Raw genomic sequence first — 22,049 nt, 5'->3', positions numbered from 1 at the left:
CTCAGCCTCCTTTTCATCTCCAAGCCTCCTTTTCATCTCCAAGCCTCCTTTTCATTTATATAACATTATCAGTGTCTTCATCTGTGTCCAATAAGAGGCGTCCTATGTACTGTCTATTGTTGTGATGACGTTTGCAGGCCACAACCACAACAACTCCAATTATGGCTATAAATATAATACCTCCAACTATTCCACCAATCAGAACTGATTCTAAAAATAGCAATTATAGTCACATGATTGACAATTAAAAACAGAAAATAAAATGTAAATTTCACATGTCATTTTATTCATCTAAAAGATTGTGAATAGTGCAGGTATTGAAATTACTAAAAAAAATCTCTATTAATAGCAATGAAGAAGGATAAATAAAGCTATACAAATGTATGCACAGCTCCAGTGATGAACTGGCTCACAGATTTGATCACTAACATATTTTCTGTTTTCAAATTATTTTACATTTATCATTTTGAGACCTTGTTATGATAGCTGACTAAGCCATATGGATTTTACTAATTGTTGAAGATTGTAAGCAACCTATAGTTGTTAACATCAATTGGTCTCTTGTGGAGAGTTGTCTCATTGTAAATCATACCATATCTTCTTATTTTCATATTTGAATTTTTTTCCTGAAACTTACTGCTGACAGATGTGGACTTGTTCCCTGTCTGTGGCTGACTATGAGGGATAACAGCAGGTAAAGCAGTGGTAATGGGACCAAAAATCCAATGAGGGGTAACTGTAAAAAAAAAATCAACCATTAAAAAATAAATACTTTCTTACATAAATACAATTTTGATGTTTTCCCCTAAAAATGATACAATGAGCTAAGGGCCTGAAATAAATTTAAAAAATCAAGATTGATGTTGGCAGTTTAAAACAAATTTTGAATAAAGTTCTGTAACTTTTGCATTTTTTTATTTGAATTTTTAATTCAAACATGTTTTGCATACTTTTCAGTGGATACCAAAACCTTGACTAAAACTAATTTGGCATTTTTCATAAAATTTAGAAAAAACACTAATTTTTATCATTGAAATGCTTAATATTTCTTAAACAATAGAATTTGATTAAAACATTCAGCTGATTCTTAAACCCTAATCACCCTGTAGTACTAGTGTACTAGGTACTACCTTAACATAATTGTAATTTTGGATTTTAAAGTTCAATAGACAAGTTGATTTTTCTTACCTTGATTTCCTGAGCAAGTACCCGTATTGGGGCTCAGAATGTGGTCATCAACACATACACAAATTCCATGGGTCTCATTTTTCTGTTTACACTTTTCATTCGGACCACTAGTACAGCTGTCAAAGGCAGATAGATCACATGCTTTGTTGTAAGATGCTTTAAAAAAAGAAATATATAGTTATTATTTTGAGACCTTGTTGTGATAGCTGACTAAGACATATGGGTTTTACTAATTGTTGAAGATAGTACGCAACCTATAGTTGTTAACATCAATTGGTCTCTTGTGGAATATTTTTTTCTATGATTTTGTGGGGATAATATGTGAACCTTGATTTAAAGCCTTCACATCTAACACTACAGGGAGATAACTATGTAAAACCAGCAGAACGTTTTAATGAGGTTGTGTAATGAAAGGAATATTTTAAAAGCTTCTCAATGATCAAAACAAGTTTTTGTCAAACTGCTATATAAACAGCTGTGTAACGATGCACACTCGTTTAATCCATGTGTCGTTCTGTCACGCGTTGTCATATTTTTTATATTCAAATATGACGATAAGTTATACTATAATTCTTTAATAAATTTTGTAGAATATTTTTTTCTATGATTTTGTGGGGATAATATGTGAACCATGATTTAAAGCCTTCAAAGATGAAAATAATTCCATGAAATGTGCATACAAATTTCAACAACATCATTATATCAAAGTATCTACAATAAATAAAATCTTTCATCAATCTTGCAATAAAATGAATCCACAATCCATTGAAGCAAAGTAAGGAAAAATAGCATCCACATTAAATAAAATCTTTCTTCTATCTATGAAATTAAATGAATCCACAATTCATTGAAGCAAATATTTGCAACCACGGAAAAATTAAACATATACTTACGAGATTTGATTGGAAATGGCACAGCTGTTGTACGAGGAATCATTACAGGGTTGTGCACACATGTGGCAGCAGTAAGAGGAGGTGAGGTTGTTTTTACACCCCTAGGACATGGGGTAGCAGGAATTTCTGTTTTTGGAACGATATCTTGTTGGTACTGTGAAGGCCAAGATTCAATACCCAAAAAACTTGATGTCAGTCGAACTTTTAATCTTATCTGCAATGGAAAAAAAATCATTTCATTTATTTTCATCATGTTCATGGGTACCAATTTTTGTGGATTTAGGAAAACTTGTAATTTGCGTTGATACTAAATTTCAAGGTTTGTGCAGTCTGCACATATTCCTTTTAGAAATTTGTATTTCGTTGAAGTAAATTTGTGGTTCCCTTTGCATGCTCCTATGAAGTTCATAAAAATTGGTATCCAATGAATATAAATGAATCCCCAGTAAGTTCTTGTATCAAAAATTTTTTTACTCATTGATGATATTTCGGTTCTTATGTAATTTGTTGGTTTATAACTTAATAAAATGTTGTGAAACTAAAGTTTCAACTGCCTCAGGCAAAGTTGACTTAAGATGGATTTTGATATCATTACATGATGTAGGTCTTTTTTGGTCAAATAGCTCTTTTTAACTGAGTTTCTTATCTATTACATTACATCATTAGTTTCAAAAGATTTGGCACACAGTGTTCCTGAAAAAGGTAAACCTAGAAAAGGGCTTCAAGCAAATGATTAAAAAATTGCTGTTTTTTTTAGTTAAGGTGGTACCCAACACTTTAACTAAAATTAATTTGGCTTGTTCAATTTTCTTAAAACTTTGACAAAGTAGTTATTTTGACCCTTTGACAAAAATATAAAAATTTCAATAAATTTGAACCAACAGTTTTTTCAGATATATTACACTGGTTATATAGCAGTTTGACAAACACTTATTTTAATCATTGAGAAGCTTAATATTCTCTTCACAACACATTGTGTATAAAACGTATGTTTATTGTTGATTTTACAGAGTTATCTCCCTGTAGTGTTAGGTACCACCTAAAGGCGACAAAACATCTACATAAATGATTATGATGAGTATACATCAAAATTCTCCACCAAATATCAAATGACATTCTCCATTACAGCTAATTTCCTAATGCATGCAGGGTAAGACTTTGGTTAGCTAGCTTGCTTTGTTTGTATATTGTGCAATTGTACTAAGGATAACGTCTAATCAAATTTATATGATTTATACAAGTTAAAGTATGTCTATTTATTGTTTGATGATGTCAATGTTAATTAGAAACTTTGAATTAACGTTTATACAAACAGACCAAGCAAGCCTACCAAAGTTATACTCTACAAGCATTAGGAAATTAGCTGTAATCTTACCCCAAACAGTACATGATGTGGGACTGGTTTGGTCAGGTGAAAGAAAAGGAATGGTTGTGCAGTCCCTATACTTGCTAAGTCCATCTTCAAACCTGAAATATTTAAGTAGAATATAGATAAAATGGGGCAATATGCGCAATTGTTTCTCCACAGGCGGTAAGAAATCGGTCCAGTGCGATTTGTTCCTGGTATTTATGAAAACATGTATAGTAACATTGAATGTTTTCTTCTGAAGTTCTGTAGCTCAGTCTGTATCCTTAACTTGGATATGTATGATTGCTCGTTTCGAAGCTGAGATATTTTCATATATGTGGTTAATTTTTCCAGGTTAGAAGTGTGATTCGTTTTTCTGTAAATTAGCATACCCTGCAAATCCTTTTGTGATGCGGCTCTTCATGGTAAAAAATCCCATTTTTCACAAGTTCTTTGAAAATTCAACATGTCAAATATCACTACAAAGAAATTTTTTGTTTACACACAACTTTTGTGTTTCCTCAATTGAAGGCGCATTAGGAATATTGACCCAGATGGGTTAAGTGTTTACATGAAATATCCTATTGAAAGATTTAGAATAATGTAATTGAATTATTTCCATTTGCTGCTATTGGGAAAATGTTTGATTTTCCTATTTGACTAACCAAATTGATACATGCACACAATTCTGATAATAGATCATTGTGATGAATCAGGAAAAGCTAAAAGATGTTAAAATACACTACAGCTCAGGTGGATTCTGCTTTGTCCACCCGTCTACAGTGGGAGTGGGCATCGGGTGGACAACATTCCTATCTTGTCCACTCTACCCACCCATAGGAGTGGGCATGTAATTTCTTTTTTTTAGTCAAAAGACTTGCAAATACAATCAATTGAACAAAGCAGATAAGCATTTGTAATCAATATTTTTACAAAAAAAGAGATTATACATGTAGCTGGAGTGAGCACTGATGGGCTGTCCACGGTGGGCCAGTGGAAAAGTTAAATCCACCGGGCTGTTGTGTAGTTTATAAGAAAACTATTCTTAAAGGCTAGCATAACAAATAACATTGCCTGATTTATGCAGGAATTTGTGCAATTGAACATGATGACAAAACTCTTGTTGAAATTGTGTCAATTGATGCTTATTTATTTTAAAAAGTAAAGACAAGATTATTTATGACAACTCTTGATTGATTGGTTGATTGGTGTTTAATGCCACTTTCAACACTATTGTACTATTAAATGGTGGTCCGTTTTTATTGGTGGAGGAAGCCACAGTCCCCTGAGAGTGCCACTGACCTTTGGTATGAAAACTGACAATCCTAGTTAAAAAATATTATATAGTAGAGTGCTAATGCCCTGTAAGGGATATAAACTTTCTGATCCACGGAACCCCTCTGGATTTGCCACTGACTTAAGTCTAGATATTACTTACTTGTGATCTCTTTCTTATCATTGTGATGTATTCGGTCAGTAAATGAAACCGAGGAATTTTTTGGGTCAGCATAATATATATCCATAGATATGTTAGGGTGGTCACAATGATTGATTCTCAACCCAAAACAAAACGATACATTGATCACTTCTTTATCTAGCACCTATAAATAGAAGAAAAAAGATATTTAGAATCCTCTAGTTTTATCCATTAACGTTATTAAAATAAAAATATATAGATATAAGAAGGTGTGGTGTGAGTGCCAATGAGACAACTCTCCGTCCAAATAACAATTTATAAAAGTTAACCATTATAGATATAGGAAGATGTGGTGTGAGTGCCAATGAGACAACTCTCCATTCAAATAACAATTTATAAAAGTAAACCGTTATAGTTCAATGCACAGCCTTCAACATGGAGCCTTGGCTCACACAGAAAACAACAAGCTATAAAGGGCCCCAAAATTACTAGACATAATAAGTGTATTACCATCCAAACGGGAAAACCAATGGTTTAATCTATATAAAAAACAAGAAAAGAGAAACACGTATAAATTACATAAACAAATGACAACAACTGTACATCAGATTCCTGACTTAGGACAGGTAGAAACATTTGCAGCGGGATTAAATGTTTTAATAGTACCCAAAACTTCTCCCTTTTTCTGAAACAATAGCATATCATCACAACATAGAAAAACATGCCCAGCACCTAAAAAAATAATAACATACCAATCTTTTCTAAAGAAGGGAAGACTATACCAAGGCAACACTAATAAGTTTCTGAGAATGTAAAACTAATTGGGAATGTACATGTGTTCATCATGTTCATACGACACAGATGATGACCCCCATTGCATATCACACATTGTCACACATCATTTTTTGCACATGTCATATAAAGTAATTAAAAACATAATAAACTGAAGAACAGTAAAAGTCTTGAAAAATTGGTTTATTTAAACAATTATATAAAGTATGCTCCCTATAGGAATTTTGAAAGCAAGGAGTAAAAGTGTTGTTACCCAGATTTGAACTTGATCTGAGTTGTGTGGTAAATGTAATATTTACTATTGTTCATTTGGTTGAGGAAAACTAAAGAAAAGGAAAAGAAATGAAAAATTTAGAAAGTTTTGCCATCTATACCATATACTATGTATACAGAGGCATAACTTTAGAACAGTTTGGGTCAGTTAAATATAAAGTGACACCGACAAAATTTTAAATATGATAATAACTATCTTGTACAAGTTTTCTAACTTTTGGTTGAGGCAAACTTGAGTAAAAGAGCAGAAACAAAAATTCCCGCAATTTTTCCATTTGTTAAGGGGCATTACTCTAGAACGTTAAAGTGACGCCACCAAATTTAAAACTTGAATCTTATGGTAATTGACATTTTGTATTACTTTCATAACATTTGATTGGGGTAAACTATTTAATTCGATAGATATAGGAAGATGTGGTGTGAGTGTCAATGAGACAACTCTCCATCCAAATAACAATTTATAAAAGTAAACCATACATCCATAATATGTAACTGTATGGCCTGGAAACTTTTTAATGTACAGACAGACATATGGACAAGGATAAAACTTAATGCCCCTCTCTGCAATGGCTACATCAATTTTATGATGACGACCGCAGTATATTTTTGATGGTCTAGTAAAATAATATCAAGCCAAACAGTTGGTAAATATTTCTGAGCCAAGCTCGAATTCTAGATACCATGTAAAGGCTACTGGGTCCCTGCTATACAAACCTTGTAATAAATGGAACCAGTGCAGTCTGCTCCATTACATTTTTGTGGATCATATGTGCAGTTATAATTAAGGTAGTTGTATGTTTTGTAGACATTATTCATCTGACTTGTAAAGTTACTCCAGAAAGAGCAGGCATCCTTTTGACTGACAGGTCGTTCAGTTGTAGTACGTGCTTGTTGTGATGGGTAGACAAAATATAAACTCACTGAAATAGATAAGATAAGAGTTAATTTCTACATCAAATATTTACAGTAGGTTTGTTGTTGTTCATTCATTTAATGTGTGTTATCATTTAATTTTACCATTTGATTAGGGACTTTCCATTTTAAATTTTCTTCTAAGTTCATTGTATTTGTGATTCTACTTTATTCATAGTAAAGATAGTCAGATAGTGGTTTAAGCAAAATCATTTTTTATGTCATTCTTGATTAAAAAAAATCAATTTCAAACTGTGTACACGTAAAAGTGGTTTTGAAAGGCAAATAAAGTTTGTGATTTTTCTGTACTTTTTCTCAGTTTTTCGTGCATTGTCATGTATTAAGTACATGAAAAGTGTCTAGTCCTATTTTTCTGTTTTAGCAAATAAAAAGATGTAAACTAAACTAAGTTTACAAAATCTTCAGTTACATACATTTGTAATTGAATACATATTACAGTTACTCTCATTTGAGACGTTTTTATGTATACATTTATAGATTCATATTTGTGATTAGGAGAAAAAGGCCATAATTTGGTATTCGGCCTTTGGTTTCTTTTTGTATCCTTTTTTTATAAGTTCTAAAACTTTAAATTTTATTCTGTGGGTTGTGTTGGTGTTAGAATAGTATTAATGGAACAATTGAGTTTTTCAAGAAAAAATTAATACATTTCAATTCACCGTTTACATGACAAGACCAAACAGGAAACCAATCTTTATTTTCTTTATTTTGCACAATATATTTCAAAAGACATAAATGACCACCATTACTAGTGTTACTTGCTTCATGTTAATATTTAAAATCTACTTTCAATGTTAAATTAAAGTTTTTTTTAAACGCGACAGGAAACCATAAGAAACCGAAAGCATTTTTTTAGTTTTATTTTATTGCAAAATCTGCTTAAAATAATCTGAACAGTATACTTTTTCTTAAAATCCATCTTAAATGTAACAGTATTAACTCCTAAATATTAGCTTGTTTTGAAAACAATTAGTACAATTTATTCAGAAATTTCCATATTTTCTTCATTGATACAGGATACATGTACCATAATCATTGTATCTGGATGTTTTAGCCAAAAAAATGTATTTATATTTGGTTTTGAAATTCCAGTTATTATACAATTTATTCCAAATCATTGGCAATGTAAAATTATTTAAATCCAGTAAAGAAAAAAACTTTTATCTTGGAATTAAAATCTTTAAAATAGGCACCATGTGATATTTGTGACCTGTATACCATCTACATGGTTTCCACATTTTAACCTGCTTTAGTTGGCTAAAATCAATAAAGTACTTCCTTTCAAGTCATGCATGGTAAAAGTTTACTTCTCCTTTGACAAGTTTATTTTGTTTCTGAAAAGAATGAACGAAAAACAAATATGTAACACATACACAAACGACAACCACTGAATTACAGGCTCCTGACTTGGGACAGGCACATACATAAATAATGTGGCGGGGTTAAACATGTAAGAGGGATCCCAACCCTCCCCTAACCTGGGACAGTGGTATAACAGTACAACAAAAGAACGAACTATAAAAATCAGTTGAAAAAGGCTTAACTCATCAGAGGCTGTTAGTTAGCACCAGAAGCGATGAAGCAGCGCATCTATACACCTTATCGCTATTTGTCCGCCATTACTGGACATCACACAGGGTCCCGTAAAATTTTGACGTCATAATTCAAAATGTCTGACGCCACAATGGAAAAGTGATTGTTGTATGACGCCAATAGTTCAAGCGGAACAGATTCTCGGGTCAAGCGGAAATAGCGATAAGGTGTATTTTGGGTGGGTAAATATCCACCCTTTGATATGGGACAAGCTCTGAGTTCCCAAGACCCCAGTAAAGGCAGTTTGTCTGGCAAAAACAGCCGTTGGACGTCAGAGAAATCTCTGACTATGAGTCTATGTTTAGCATGTAACTTAGGGGTGATGCTGAGGTTGGATTCCTGGGGTTCTGTTACACAACTCTTTCCTGAACTTCCATTTAATGGAAATCAAGGAAATTTGACATGAATAGAAAACAAGAAGTCCAAATAACTAAGGTGGGAGTCCCAGAAAAAAATAGCATTGCAAAACGTCATAATTTTTTGGACAAGATGAGTGTGAGAAATTGAATTGATCAACCAATGAACCTTTTTTGAATGTCTTCAAATTATACCCGTATTTTCAATTTGCTTTAATGTTTTATCAATAAAAAGTAAATAGCCTGAAAGTTGATGCATACATAGAGCAAATGTTCTAAACATGACACTGCTTCTAATCATAGTGATTCTGGTAATCTTTTGTATAACTGTTTCTATCTTGTGACTGCTAAAAATAGGTATCGGGACCGTTCGCCCTAGTAACATGTTCGCCCTAGGTCCGTTTGCCCTGAGTTCGTTCGCCCTTAGAGTCCGTTCGCCTTACTAAAAAATATTAATATTCAGGGCATTGAAGTTGAATAAACTTAATCAGATATATTTCTATGGTATATATTCTTGAAATTTATGGAAACATGGAAATATCTAAAAGTTTATGGCTTGTTAAGGATCATTCATTTATTGTTTTATGACAAAATAATTCGGATCACTGCTTATCTACATCTATCTCTACATAATACTTCTTAACTTCAATATGTTGAAGATTACAAGAAGGCACATGCTAGGGAAACAAATTAAAACTAAACATATTGTGATACCTGTCTTTTGATGGATTTATAATATAAAAAACAAATTTGTTTTGATAATATATTCAGCTTGAAATTAATTTTAAAAAAATGTACGAACAGTAAAACGGATTTACAAGTTCATTCATTAAAATACTTTGAGACTAGTCTAAGTTATACTGCATACATCTGAGACTACTATAACCGATACTGAAATAGACAATTAGTAGTCTCGGTGATTAGGTGATGAAATTTGTCGTCTGCTACTGATAAATCCGAAACTACGATTGAATACGAAACTACGTTATATTAACGTAGCTGAAAAGGTGGAGACTCACACTACACGATAAATCGGTAGTGACCAATCTCTGTGTTATAGTAGTCTCAGCATACAATTATTTTGTTAACAAATATCAACAAAGATAAATACATTGTATTCCAGTATTCTACTGCAATCAAAGGGAAAATGATGAAATTGATTGCGGCAATATCAATATTCGGTGATTTTTTCAACAAACTTCAACATATTTTATTCAAATACTTAAAATTATGCCACTAGACAACAATTAGTAAAAAATAAAAATCAGGGCGAATAGACCCTGGGCGAACAGGTACTAGGGCGAACGTGAATTAGGGCGTACGGACCCGGATTCCTAAAAATAAAATACTTCCTGTTTTGGTACTCCGCACTTAATAATATGAAACTTTTTTGAAAAATTAAGAATCTAAATGAAAATTAACAGTACAAATCTTACACTTCATGATTTGCGTTAATTTTATTGTTTTATTTTTGTTAAAAAAAGAAAAGAAAACCAGACAATATTTACTGCAGAACTGACATGGATAAAAGGTGCAGATGACAATTTTTCTTCTGAGAAAGTTTATAACTACTGTACATTGAGCATCTTTTAAACTACCAGAAAATGCAAAGCACTATATCATATATTCAAGTCATTTATTCCTTATTTATTTAATAACTTTTGAATTGAACTGGAAACCCTAAATTAATTTGCAGATACCTGTGGTACTCATGTGCAGTCAGCTGATTTTTGTTTACATTGTTTACCTTTAATTTTTTACCGTAATTTTTGTGTGTATTGTAATAAGATATAAGCTATACCCTTATTTCTGTATGAATTGAAAACAAAATAAGCAGATTAAATGTGGGTGTTACCCCATGTTACATCAATTTATTTAATTAATTACTTCCTGTTCATGCTTATTTAAATTTGGGAGATTCCCATGTCTACAGTTAGGCTTGATTTAATTAACACTCTTGAATACATTTATCGCCTGACCCTGCTGCTTGAACTTTTGACGCATACAACAATCACTTGTCCATTGTGGCGTCAGATATTTTGTTCTATGACGATAAAATTTTACGGAAATCTGTGTGGTATCAGGCCCTTTCTCGCCCAATAAACTTTCCCATGTTCACACTCTACACATTTGCGCCCAATTTTAAATTCATATTCCACTTGAATATTTGGAATAAAGATTTATTCAACACAAAAAAAGGTGCTGTCTCACTTTATTATGAGACAATGACAACAAATATACTTAAAAGAATACACTTGCCAAAACTTGTTTACAAAGTTCAAAGTTATTAAACACACAACCAATTGAAATTGGGCTCCATCATGTTGGGTTCGAACGGATTTTGGGTGCGAACATGTAGGGTGAGAAAGTGAAAGGGTGCGAATATGAGTAGATGTGAATGTGGGTGATATCCAGTAATGGCTGAAAAATAGCAATAAGGTGTATTAAAGAGGGTGGATAGGGTTTATTTTCGTGCCATTTGATCAGCGTTTTTTATTTAACTTTCAACATGTTTTTACTTTCTTATTAGATGTTCATTTGTGCAAGACAGGTTCCTCGTTCAAATAAAAACTTATTAAATTTACGTGCATCATGTGCAGGGTTTCCCCTGGGTCAATTATTTTTTTCGCCACCTCTTTCGCCAAAACAATACATTTTTCGCCACTTTATATTTTTTTCGCCAAATATATTTTTCCTTTAAAATTTTCTTTTTTTCCAGCACACAAACCCCCCCCCCCCCCAAAAAAAAATAAAAATAAGAAGGTTTTTTTTTACAGCAAAACGAAGAATCTTATTACTTGAAATTAATCCCTCGTGTAAGGTGTAGTCATTACATTGAAGGGTTACTCTCATGCCAACCTTTTGAATAGATTTCTTCATAACGACAGTTTTCTTTTCTAGACTATTGTAAATAAGTAAAACTATATGCTTGAAACACCTGTGTTACTGAAACGACTTTGAAGTACCCACTCAAATCAATGATCTTTATATGAAAGTTAAATGATAAAGTTTAAAATCAGAGACCTTACTAGCTTTTGAACATTTTTCGTCATAACAATAATTTTCTTTTCAAAAGAAGGAGAGAAAGCGTAAATTTTGCTGCAAACACGTGCGTCGCAAAGTGGTAAATAAATCCCTTTTGAGACATGTGACAGTGTAAAGCAAAATTATATCCAGGGGAAATTTGATCCGGAGGAAAAAATGTCACAGTAGTTGTTGTTATTTTTTTATCCGGAGGAAAATATTTCCCTGGGATGTTTTTTCCTTTGCCGTGAAATTCTATCAGCATAGTTAAATTGATGAATAGTTATTAGAAAAAAAACTATCCTTTCAAGTAAAATACTATAAAATAATAATAGTGTATTTGAATTAAAGCGAAATAGTAAAAAAAAATGTATTATAATGGGAAATAATTTCACAAATTATCATTGAAAAAAATTCCTGAAATATTCAAGTCAATATCATCCTTTTAAAAGAAAATTATCATGAAACATAAGGAAGAAAACCAGAAGTAATTTCAAAGATCGTAATATTAAAATAATATCATGATTACATAAGGTTAGTGAAATACATGTAAAAGTGAGTTGTTTTCAGATCTCAGTGCAAATATAAATTTAAAAGTAAGGTAGAAATGTAGTTGCATTACTACTGTTAACAGTAATACAAGAATTTGATTATGATGATTTTTTTAACTCTATGAATAGTTTTGTCTGGGGACAGAGATGTAGATATATAGTTGTTGATTTTATGAAAATCAGATAAATCAAAGCATAACAATATATTGGAACAAAAAATATTTAACAGCTGGATAGTATTTACCTGTGAAATGTGATCCGTCTTATTAAATCAAGTTGTAAGTCATCTTTTTATATAAATGAATAAATATAAAAAATAAGATTCAAGGAAACATTTCACTATGAAATAGATTCAGAAATATTATATATTATAATATTGATACATGTATCTTTAAAATATGAATTCCTCATAATTACCTCCCTTTGATAAATTATGCAAATTTGTTTTACCTTTGTGAAACATTTTATAATTATAGTCGGGTATATATTGATTGTGAGCAACGTACACTGTAGTTAATGGGACTCTATTTCACACGGGTCTGTGAAATATAGTACGGCAATATATACCGGTACATATTGTCCGCATAAACACAGATAGATTTTCACTGCTCTGGAAAAAATAAACCAGTGAAATACCATGCCAGGAAAAATATTACCGGGACAAATTATCCTCAGGATAAAATATCACAGAGGAAGAAATAAACCGTTACAACAGAAGCCATTTAACCATATCATTTTGTCATATCATACAATCAACACCTTTATTAATTAGTCCTTTGATGTCGATAGCTATAAATGCAATCAGCTGATTATTGATTTTCTGTTGAAATCTTAACGAGTTCAAGGTGAATTCCGAGTATTGTCTGATCGGTAAAGTCAGAGAAACCCGAAAAATGTAAACAAACAAGATGGCTGAAAATAAATCGTTATATATATTTCTTTCGCCAAATTCTTTCGCCAATGACGAATTTTAATCGCCACAATTATTATTTTTTCGCAAATTGCGAAAATGGCGACCACCAGCAGAAACCCTGATCATGTGCTTATTTTGAGTGCTCAGTATATTTCAAACAAATTTCATAAACTGGGCAGGGATCTTTTTTTTTTTTTTTTTTTTTAACGTAACAATATCTTTATTGCAATCTTGCTGTAACAAATTACTAAGTTTACAGCTTTAACTTAGTATCCCTCATGTTAGCTTACCAAATAGTTAAGGGAAGCACTATTTGGCAAGGTATTATTTATTCATAATATTAGTCATGTTAGTATTCATAACATAATATTTTTCACAAAATATATTCTATAAATTAATGTGATAATACATATACATTACATTTTGTTTCTCTTTTTCATAGTATTTATTTTTTCCGGAATCAACTCCGTTATCGGTATGATCTGTGTTTCCATTAGTATTGGGCACAGTATGTGTTGTTTTTCGCATGTGCGTTATCGGGTATAGTTTGGATGTGTGTCTAAATTATATAAATATTATCCACTGGATTTAACTATTATATATGGTGAGTTTACTATTCAAATTTTCTTTAGTTATCTACTGATCTTTTTTGTCGAAATGTAGGTGTGTAATTCACAAATAGGTAATTTAAGTGTAACAAGTTGAAACACTTGACATGCGAAATGATACATTATTTTTCCACATTAATTAATAAACATACAGTCATACAGTACGGATATACTGTTTATAGTATAACTTTTTTTTTTATCATTGTAAATACAAAATTTAAAATATAAAAAAAATGCTGTATAATTTACATGTGGTGACTCATGCATGGCTGAACATGCTTACAAACATTGATCATGCATGGTTGAACTTGATCATAAATATTGCCATATTTGGTTTGTGTACAAGAAACAATTTTGTACACAATGTTGTGTGCTTCATACATAGCTAAGCCCTGATTCAATTGAATCTTTGCAATGAATCTATATGTTTTTATGAGTATCTGTTTAGTTTTTTTGTTATTAAAATTGTTTATTTCAATTATTTCTGAAATTTCTTTCTGGAAATTTTTTAAAATGTTTATTTTTTTTGTCTTCTTTTCTGAGACAAAATGTGATTTGTATATTGAGAAGGATATTAAAGTTAATATATAATTTATATCAAAGTATGCTGAATCTTCAATTTTGTACCCTGTTACTAAATTTTCAAGGCTTATAATGTCTTTTTCAATACATGTACCTAGGGATTTCATTAATTTCATTATTATTTTTAGAAAGTCATTATTATTATATGAGCAATTGACAAAAAAATGTTCATAGTCTTCCTTTTTTTTACAATGCTTACATAAGTTGTCTTCAGTAATTTTCCACTTTTTTAATAGTTCATTACTTGGCAGTATGTAGTGAATAAGTTTCCATCTAAATATTTTCAATCTATTATCAGTAAGATATTGAAAAATAAAAACAAAAGTATTTTTCAATTTAGAATTTAAATGTTCATCAAATATTTTTTCCCACATTAGAAAACCATTTGGTTTATCACAACTATTTTTCAATGTCAATAATTTATAGAGTTCTTTTGTACTTATTAAGGGAGTAATTGCCCTGTGCATAATTTTTAAATCATTTATAACTTTAACTTTAGTTTTTAACTTGATGATAGAGTTGTGTCCCTTACGATAAGGTGTGTCGAAATTTGTCTCCTATTAATATTTGGATTTTGAGTGTTAAAACGATTTTTTTTGGATTTATTTATGAACTGGATGCTTATTCTATTTTACCAGGATTGCTAACATTCAAATTTGTGAGTTAAAACATTTATCTATAATTCGTATAAAACAGAATATATGAAACAATTTGCACAACACAACAGTGAAAACATCTCACTAAGGGAATATAGTGTGTACTCTATGGTCAACGATCGTCCGTAATTATTAAGTTGGACTTTGGACTCTATTAATTGCCTACAGCGGAATACGGTATACTTGTATATGATTTCTACAGTTAATAGCAGACGAAACGTTTAAATACAGACAAGGACTTGTGGAACTATCCGAATACGCACTACTATACTCAGTTATTATGAACGACTCTTACACGATCACTGAGCTCCAAGCGGTTGGTTCATTGTATTTACAATATGGTCAAGATGATAGTCACATAGAAACAAACAATGAAATGGATCTGACACAAAATAAAACGAGGGATGATTTAAATGAATTCGAAGGACCCGACGATTTAGTGTTTAACTATATGGATATATCATCTCAAGATGCAATACTCAATAACTTCGATGACAATTTCAGAGGCTGCCCAAAAGAAACCTTCATTTCAAAACTTATCCAAACAACTAGCAGTGATACACATAAACTTGAAGAAATACGAATGCGCTTCTTTTCGGAAGTTAGAGATCAGGAAAATTTTCCATACAAGACAGCAACTTTGAAAAAGCGATACGGAGCACGTTCAAAAAATGGGGACACATTATTACAAAAATTAGCCAAAGATTGCTTTATTTTGTGTGTTGCATTGAATGACAATTGTAACGACGAATTGCTAGAAACTATTAATATTCCAAAATCGCAAGGACCAAGGCAATCACAAAACTGTAGATCATCTGATAACGGACAAGATGTAGGAACAGACAGTTCCAACGACTTATTCCTTAAGGAAGGCTTAGCACGGTTGGATCGCGATATAATGACAATGAAAGGTGAAAACGCACAAGATATTGATAATATTGATAAAAGGATACACGATATGATTAAAGAAAACGAAACGTTAAAAAATGTCGTGGAGAAACAAGCAGATAAAATATATCGACTCCAAAATTCGATTGACAAATCTGACTCTGCTTTAGTTGAATTCATGGCCGAAATAAGATGCAAAATCAAAACTCTTACAGATGAAAACCATCAGACTAAGCAAACTAGTCCAAACTTGATTGAGGTCAAAAAGGATATCTCAGAAATTGATACAGTAATAAGTTCTCTTGCAACAGAAACAGGAAATAACTCAACAAAGATATAGTCAGTAAAAGAAGATATTAATGCGTTGAAAATGTTCGAAAAGTCTGTAGATTCTAGAATAACAAGGCTGGAAGACTCGAAATTCAGCGGAGTAGATGCCTTACGTGCTAACTTAAAATTAGTGAGAAAAGATATATATGATTTGAATGACGAAATAGACACAGTAAAATCAGACATCACAGTGAACAACAGAAGTATCTTAGATTTAAATAAAAGTAGTGACATGAAGAAGACAAAAACAAAAACAAAGAACTATCCAAAGTCAACGAAAATAAGTACAGGCAGCCACATTGATCTCATTTCGTTCGTGAGTCCAAAACGTCTGTCAAAATCTCAAATGGAAGAGCTAACATGTACAGATAAAGAACAAAGAAAGTCAACAACTGAACATCAGTATAGAGGGGAAAAACATATAATTACTGATAATTCTACAAATATGGACATAGTTATTGATGACAGTAGTATGTTAGAATTCAGCTCATTTGAAATGTCCAAGACTATAGAAAATCATGGGGAAAAACAAACACAGAATCAATCTGCACCTGAACACATTGAAGTTGTTATATCGAGTGATCAAAACATGGTTTCGTTAAACAATTTTAGAGGAGTATCTGATAAACGAGTCGATCGTTTGTATGTCGGCGGAATTAGGAAAGACTGCACCGAAAGTGACATGCGAGCCTTCCTACTTGAAAATAATGTCAAGTTCACCTATATTCGATTTTTCACCAAAGGATTATATAGTAACTCTGCTCAACTACCGGTAAATGTTCGACACTCAGAAAAAGAAAGAGTGTATGATTCTAACTTTTGGCCAGACGGCATTTTTTTCAAACGTTGGTTATCCCGTCGTCAGCTACAAGAAAGAACCGGTTATAAGAATGAAAAATATGGCAATTAACAAATTAACATATCTAGTAATTATATATATCTTATGTGACACTTTCATGAACATGTCCAGCAAACTAACATTTATGTCATGGAATTGTAGAGGGATTATGTCAAGTATCCCATATTTAGTGGAGTGCTTGAAAAACCACGATGTTGATATATGTGCGTTACAGGAACATTGGTTGCGTAGACACTGTGTAAATGTACTTGAAAGTATTGATTTGACTTATTCATCAGTAAATCCAAAATGTGTTGATGATGACTACCCTGAAGCGTTTAAAATTCGAATGGAAGGTGGTGTGACTTTTATTGTTAAATCTTCAATTGTCAAATATGTTGAAAGTATTGATATAGAGGACACGCGTATAACAGGAATGGAAATTCACACCATTCACTCAGAGAATATATATTGTTTCTGCGTATACTTACCTGCATCGTCAAAGTCATTCGAACATTTTAGAATTTACGTTGAACGACTGTACGACATATACATGATATACTCTCAGCTAGGTACGGTCATCATTCTTGGAGATATAAACGCCAAAGTAAATGGACCGAGATCATTTAATTCCGTTAAAGATAAACGATCAGTAACATTTGCGAAATTTTTGGACGAATTGCGTCTTGTTTCCTTACATTTACAATCCTTTGGGGAAGGAAGTACATTTACATTTCAGTCGTATGAAAGTGGTCCATCTACTGCTATAGACCATATTTTGATATCAAAGGATAATATCAGTCTGATTGATTCTGCAAGAGTGTTAGACGACCATTCGTTTAATGTTTCGGATCATCATCCAATTATAGCCAAGCGAAAATTAGACAATACAGTAATTGCAGACACGGAAACAATAATAAAACAATCTAAGGTATCATGGAATAAGGCTCGAGAAAAGAACAATTTGGAAGACTTCTCTTTTGCAACTTCACAGCATCTTTGGGGCGTGGAGATACCGAGTTTAGGATGTTCTAATTGTGATATAGAGTGTTATTATTCGAGCATCGTCGATGCAATACAACAAGCTGAAACAGAAACTTTACCACACAAAACTTTCGTAAAATACCTTAAACCATACTGGACTCATCACGTAAAAGCGCTGCATGAAAATATGGCTTCAAAACGCCAACAATGGATTTCTTGTAATAGACCAAGAGGTGAACACGTCATATTTCTAGAATACAAATCAGCCAAACGAAATTTCCGACGGGAATTACGAAATGCATATCAAGAGCATATGCAAGAAACATATGATTCACTCGAAAAGGATTTCGATATAGATCAAAAACGTCTCTGGTCATTTCTGAACAAGAATAAAAAGTCTAAAAGCTGCTTATCAAAACTAATTGTAAATGGAAGACAATGTTCGACTCAGGATGATATCTTAGATGGATGGGCAGATCACTTCGAGTCAATCTTCAAACAAAATACTGAATCAGAACCGGTTAGTGACAAGGAACGGGCTATAACCAAGACTGTTGAGGTTGCTCACAAAGATTTCAGAGGAACATTTTATGACAATACTAAGCTACATATTACAGTTAACGAAGTGGAAAAGGTAGTGAAGTGCCTAAAAAATAATAAAGCGTCTGGATTGGATAACATCGAATATGAACATCTGAAATACGGTGGAAACAGTTTGAGAAATCACATGACAAAACTTTTTAACTTAGTTTGTTACAACTTTTATTCTCCAAAATCTTGGAAATCAAGTTTGATTGTTCCTTTATTTAAAGGAGGAAACAAATGTAAAAGTGATCCAAACTCATATCGAGGAATAAGTTTAGCACCGTGTATTGGAAAAGTGTTTGATAAAATCATTGATTTAAAACTTGAATTGAAGAAAGACAACAAATGTTTTCCAAACCCACAGCAAACGGCATATCAACAGTGTCTATCGTGTTTACATACATCATTCAATATCCATGAATCCGTTTATCACCATATTGAAAGACTTGGAAAAGTTATAGTTGTTTTACTTGATTCAACAAAGGCATTTGACACGGTTTGGCACAACGGATTGTTGTACAAACTGCTTGAATATGGAGTAACTGGAAAACTATGGTTGCTTATAGCTAATATGTACTCGGACGCTAAAAGTGCAGTTCTTTACAACGGACAAATTTCACGTTTCTTCCCAATTTATCGTGGTGTTCGCCAAGGGAGCAGCTTATCATCCAAATTGTATTTGTTATACATTAATGACTTGTTAGAAGAGCTTTCCGACTGTAGACGCGGCATACTCGTAACAGACATTCATATTTCATCACCCGTTCAAGCAGATGATATCGCTTTGATCAGTACTAACTGTTGTAACATGCAAACGATGGTAACAATATGCGAAAATTATAGCATTGATTGGAAATTTAAGTTTAATCCACTAAAAAGCATTCAACTTAATTTTTCCAAATCAAAACAACATACGGATATTCTACTGTACAACAGCAGCATACAATTGGAAATTTCCGCTAGACACGTAGGAGTCCTATTGAACAGTAACCTTAATTCTATGGACAGAACACTTCAAGCCTGCAGAACATTAAGATCTTCAGCATTAGGGTTAATCAAATCAGGTTTACATCCTTCTGTTATCAGTATTGACACTTGTAACCGTATAGTTCGTCAGGTATGTTTCACGAAAGCCCTTTTCGGATGTGAATTGTGGACCGAAATTACCAACACCGAGATTTTACTATTAGAACGTGCACAGCAATATGTGTGTAAATCTATACAGGGACTACCAAGGCAAACTAGATCTGATATGGTAAATGCGTTGATTGGATGGAAGTCCGCCGAGTCATACATAGATGAACGGAAATTATTATTTCTTGGAAAGTTAGTACTAATGAAAGACTCTATGCTTCCAAAGCAGATATTTCTCACCCGAGCTATGGAATTTAAATATAACTGTGTGAAACACCAACTTGGATTTATTCCCGATATACATAGAATTTTGATCAATTATGGATTGTCAGACTTTGATACTTACCTGAGTACAGGTCATTTCCCAACTTACATTCAATGGAAGAAGAAAGTTAAAGTTGCCGTCCAAGAAATCGAGGAATCGTTGTGGCGTTTCAGGACACAAATAGACAAAGATTTTAAATTCTTCAGTCGTATACATACACTTTCCAAAGGTCTTCATCCTGCTTGGACTTTTAGCCGAAAACATCCATTACTTATAGAACAGTGCCGTTTTATTGTCAATCTATGTACCTTAACCCGTCCATATGAAGAACCGTCTTTTCTGTGTGACAAGTGCGGAAGGTTTTTCGTTGATATAACTATTCACATCGTACTTTCTTGTGGAAATTTCCAGTCAAAAAGGGACAAGTTTTGGTGTGATTTAATAGATATAGGTCCAATCGAATTCAGTGCTTATCTACATAGCTTAACTGACGAAGACTTTTTAGCATGCATCTTATCATGTCATACAGACTTCGATCTAAACGAAGATGAACGGACTATGTTTCAAAGGGCCTGCATCACAAACATATACTGGATGTGTGCGACTTGAATTAGATGAAAAGAACAATTTCTACATATTAGACAATTAGTTATGTTAAAGATTTTTACTGTGTGAACATTAATTGCTACTTTCTTAGGCTGATAAACATTTAATTTTATTCTCTTTACGCATTATTCCGATTTATATATTTGTGTAAAGGTTAATTTTGATATATTATTGTATGTACATATACTGTCCTATCTTCCAACTTTACTTCAACTATCGATCTAACTAATGCTCTTCATTTTTGGAGGAAATAAAGATATATATTTGTTTTTATGAGTATCTGTTTAGTTTTTTTGTTATTAAAATTGTTTATTTCAATTATTTCTGAAATTTCTTTCTGGAAATTTTTTAAAATGTTTATTTTTTTTGTCTTCTTTTCTGAGACAAAATGTGATTTGTATATTGAGAAGGATATTAAAGTTAATATATAATTTATATCAAAGTATGCTGAATCTTCAATTTTGTACCCTGTTACTAAATTTTCAAGGCTTATAATGTCTTTTTCAATACCTAGGGATTTCATTAATTTCATTATTATTTTTAGAAAGTCATTATTATATGAGCAATTGACAAAAAAATGTTCATAGTCTTCCTTTTTTTTACAATGCTTACATAAGTTGTCTTCAGTAATTTTCCACTTTTTTAATAGTTCATTACTTGGCAGTATGTAGTGAATAAGTTTCCATCTAAATATTTTCAATCTATTATCAGTAAGATATTGAAAAATAAAAACAAAAGTATTTTTCAATTTAGAATTTAAATGTTCATCAAATATTTTTTCCCACATTAGAAAACCATTTGGTTTATCACAACTATTTTTCAATGTCAATAATTTATAGAGTTCTTTTGTACTTATTAAGGGAGTAATTGCCCTGTGCATAATTTTTAAATCATTTATAACTTTAACTTTAGTTTTGAATGAATCTTCATTGCCAAGAATTGTTTTCCAATCAAATGGTATTGCTTTTTTTAACATAAATAATTGTCTTATCCAATTTTGTTTATTTTTAAGTTTAGTCAAAATGATAGTTTCAGAGATATTGCCCTGTTCATCAATTACATCATTTATATTAATAATGTCACTTTTTATCCAATCTTCAAAGTTTAAACATTTTCCATTAATCCGGATATTATCATTTCCCCATAAAACTTGTTTTCTAATTTCAAGAAAATTTTTGGGATATTTTGTATTACCTCCCTTTACACTTATCCAATCTTTAATTAGTTGTTTATAGAAGTCCGGTAAATATTGTAACTTACTTTTATCAATGTCGTTTATATTCTTTAAGTTC

The 22,049-nt window shown here is 31.9% G+C and overlaps 1 protein-coding gene across 1 annotated transcript; it reads right to left on the bottom strand.

Moving 5' to 3' along the window:
- Positions 1 to 9,143, bottom strand: LOC134718971 (uncharacterized). The gene is made up of 8 exons (XM_063581856.1): positions 9,055 to 9,143; positions 6,626 to 6,831; positions 4,868 to 5,030; positions 3,457 to 3,548; positions 2,082 to 2,295; positions 1,189 to 1,344; positions 638 to 736; positions 1 to 210 (listed from the first exon to the last, which is right to left on the bottom strand). The coding sequence occupies exons 1-8, from the start codon at positions 9,092 to 9,094 to the stop codon at positions 56 to 58; spliced, it is 1,125 nt and encodes a 374-aa protein (XP_063437926.1). The 5' UTR covers positions 9,095 to 9,143; the 3' UTR covers positions 1 to 55.
- Positions 9,144 to 22,049: the final 12,906 nt, after the last annotated feature.

The sequence above is a fragment of the Mytilus trossulus genome, chromosome 5 (assembly GCF_036588685.1).
Source record: "Mytilus trossulus isolate FHL-02 chromosome 5, PNRI_Mtr1.1.1.hap1, whole genome shotgun sequence".
In the NCBI taxonomy this organism is placed as follows: Eukaryota; Metazoa; Mollusca; class Bivalvia; order Mytilida; family Mytilidae; genus Mytilus; species Mytilus trossulus.
The sequence above is the reverse complement of the archived record's forward strand: the minus strand, read 5'-3'. Positions and strand labels throughout refer to the sequence as shown.

Excerpts from the sequence above, each read along its gene's own strand:
- LOC134718971 (XM_063581856.1), bottom strand. The coding sequence starts at position 9,094 with ATGATTAGAAGCAGTGTCATGTTTAGAACATTTGCTCTAT. Across the intron at positions 2,296-3,456 it reads CACATCATGTACTGTTTGGG|ATAAGATTAAAAGTTCGACT; the intron begins GTAAGATTACAG and ends TTTCCATTGCAG. Across the intron at positions 737-1,188 it reads TACTTGCTCAGGAAATCAAG|TTACCCCTCATTGGATTTTT; the intron begins GTAAGAAAAATC and ends TTTTTTTTACAG.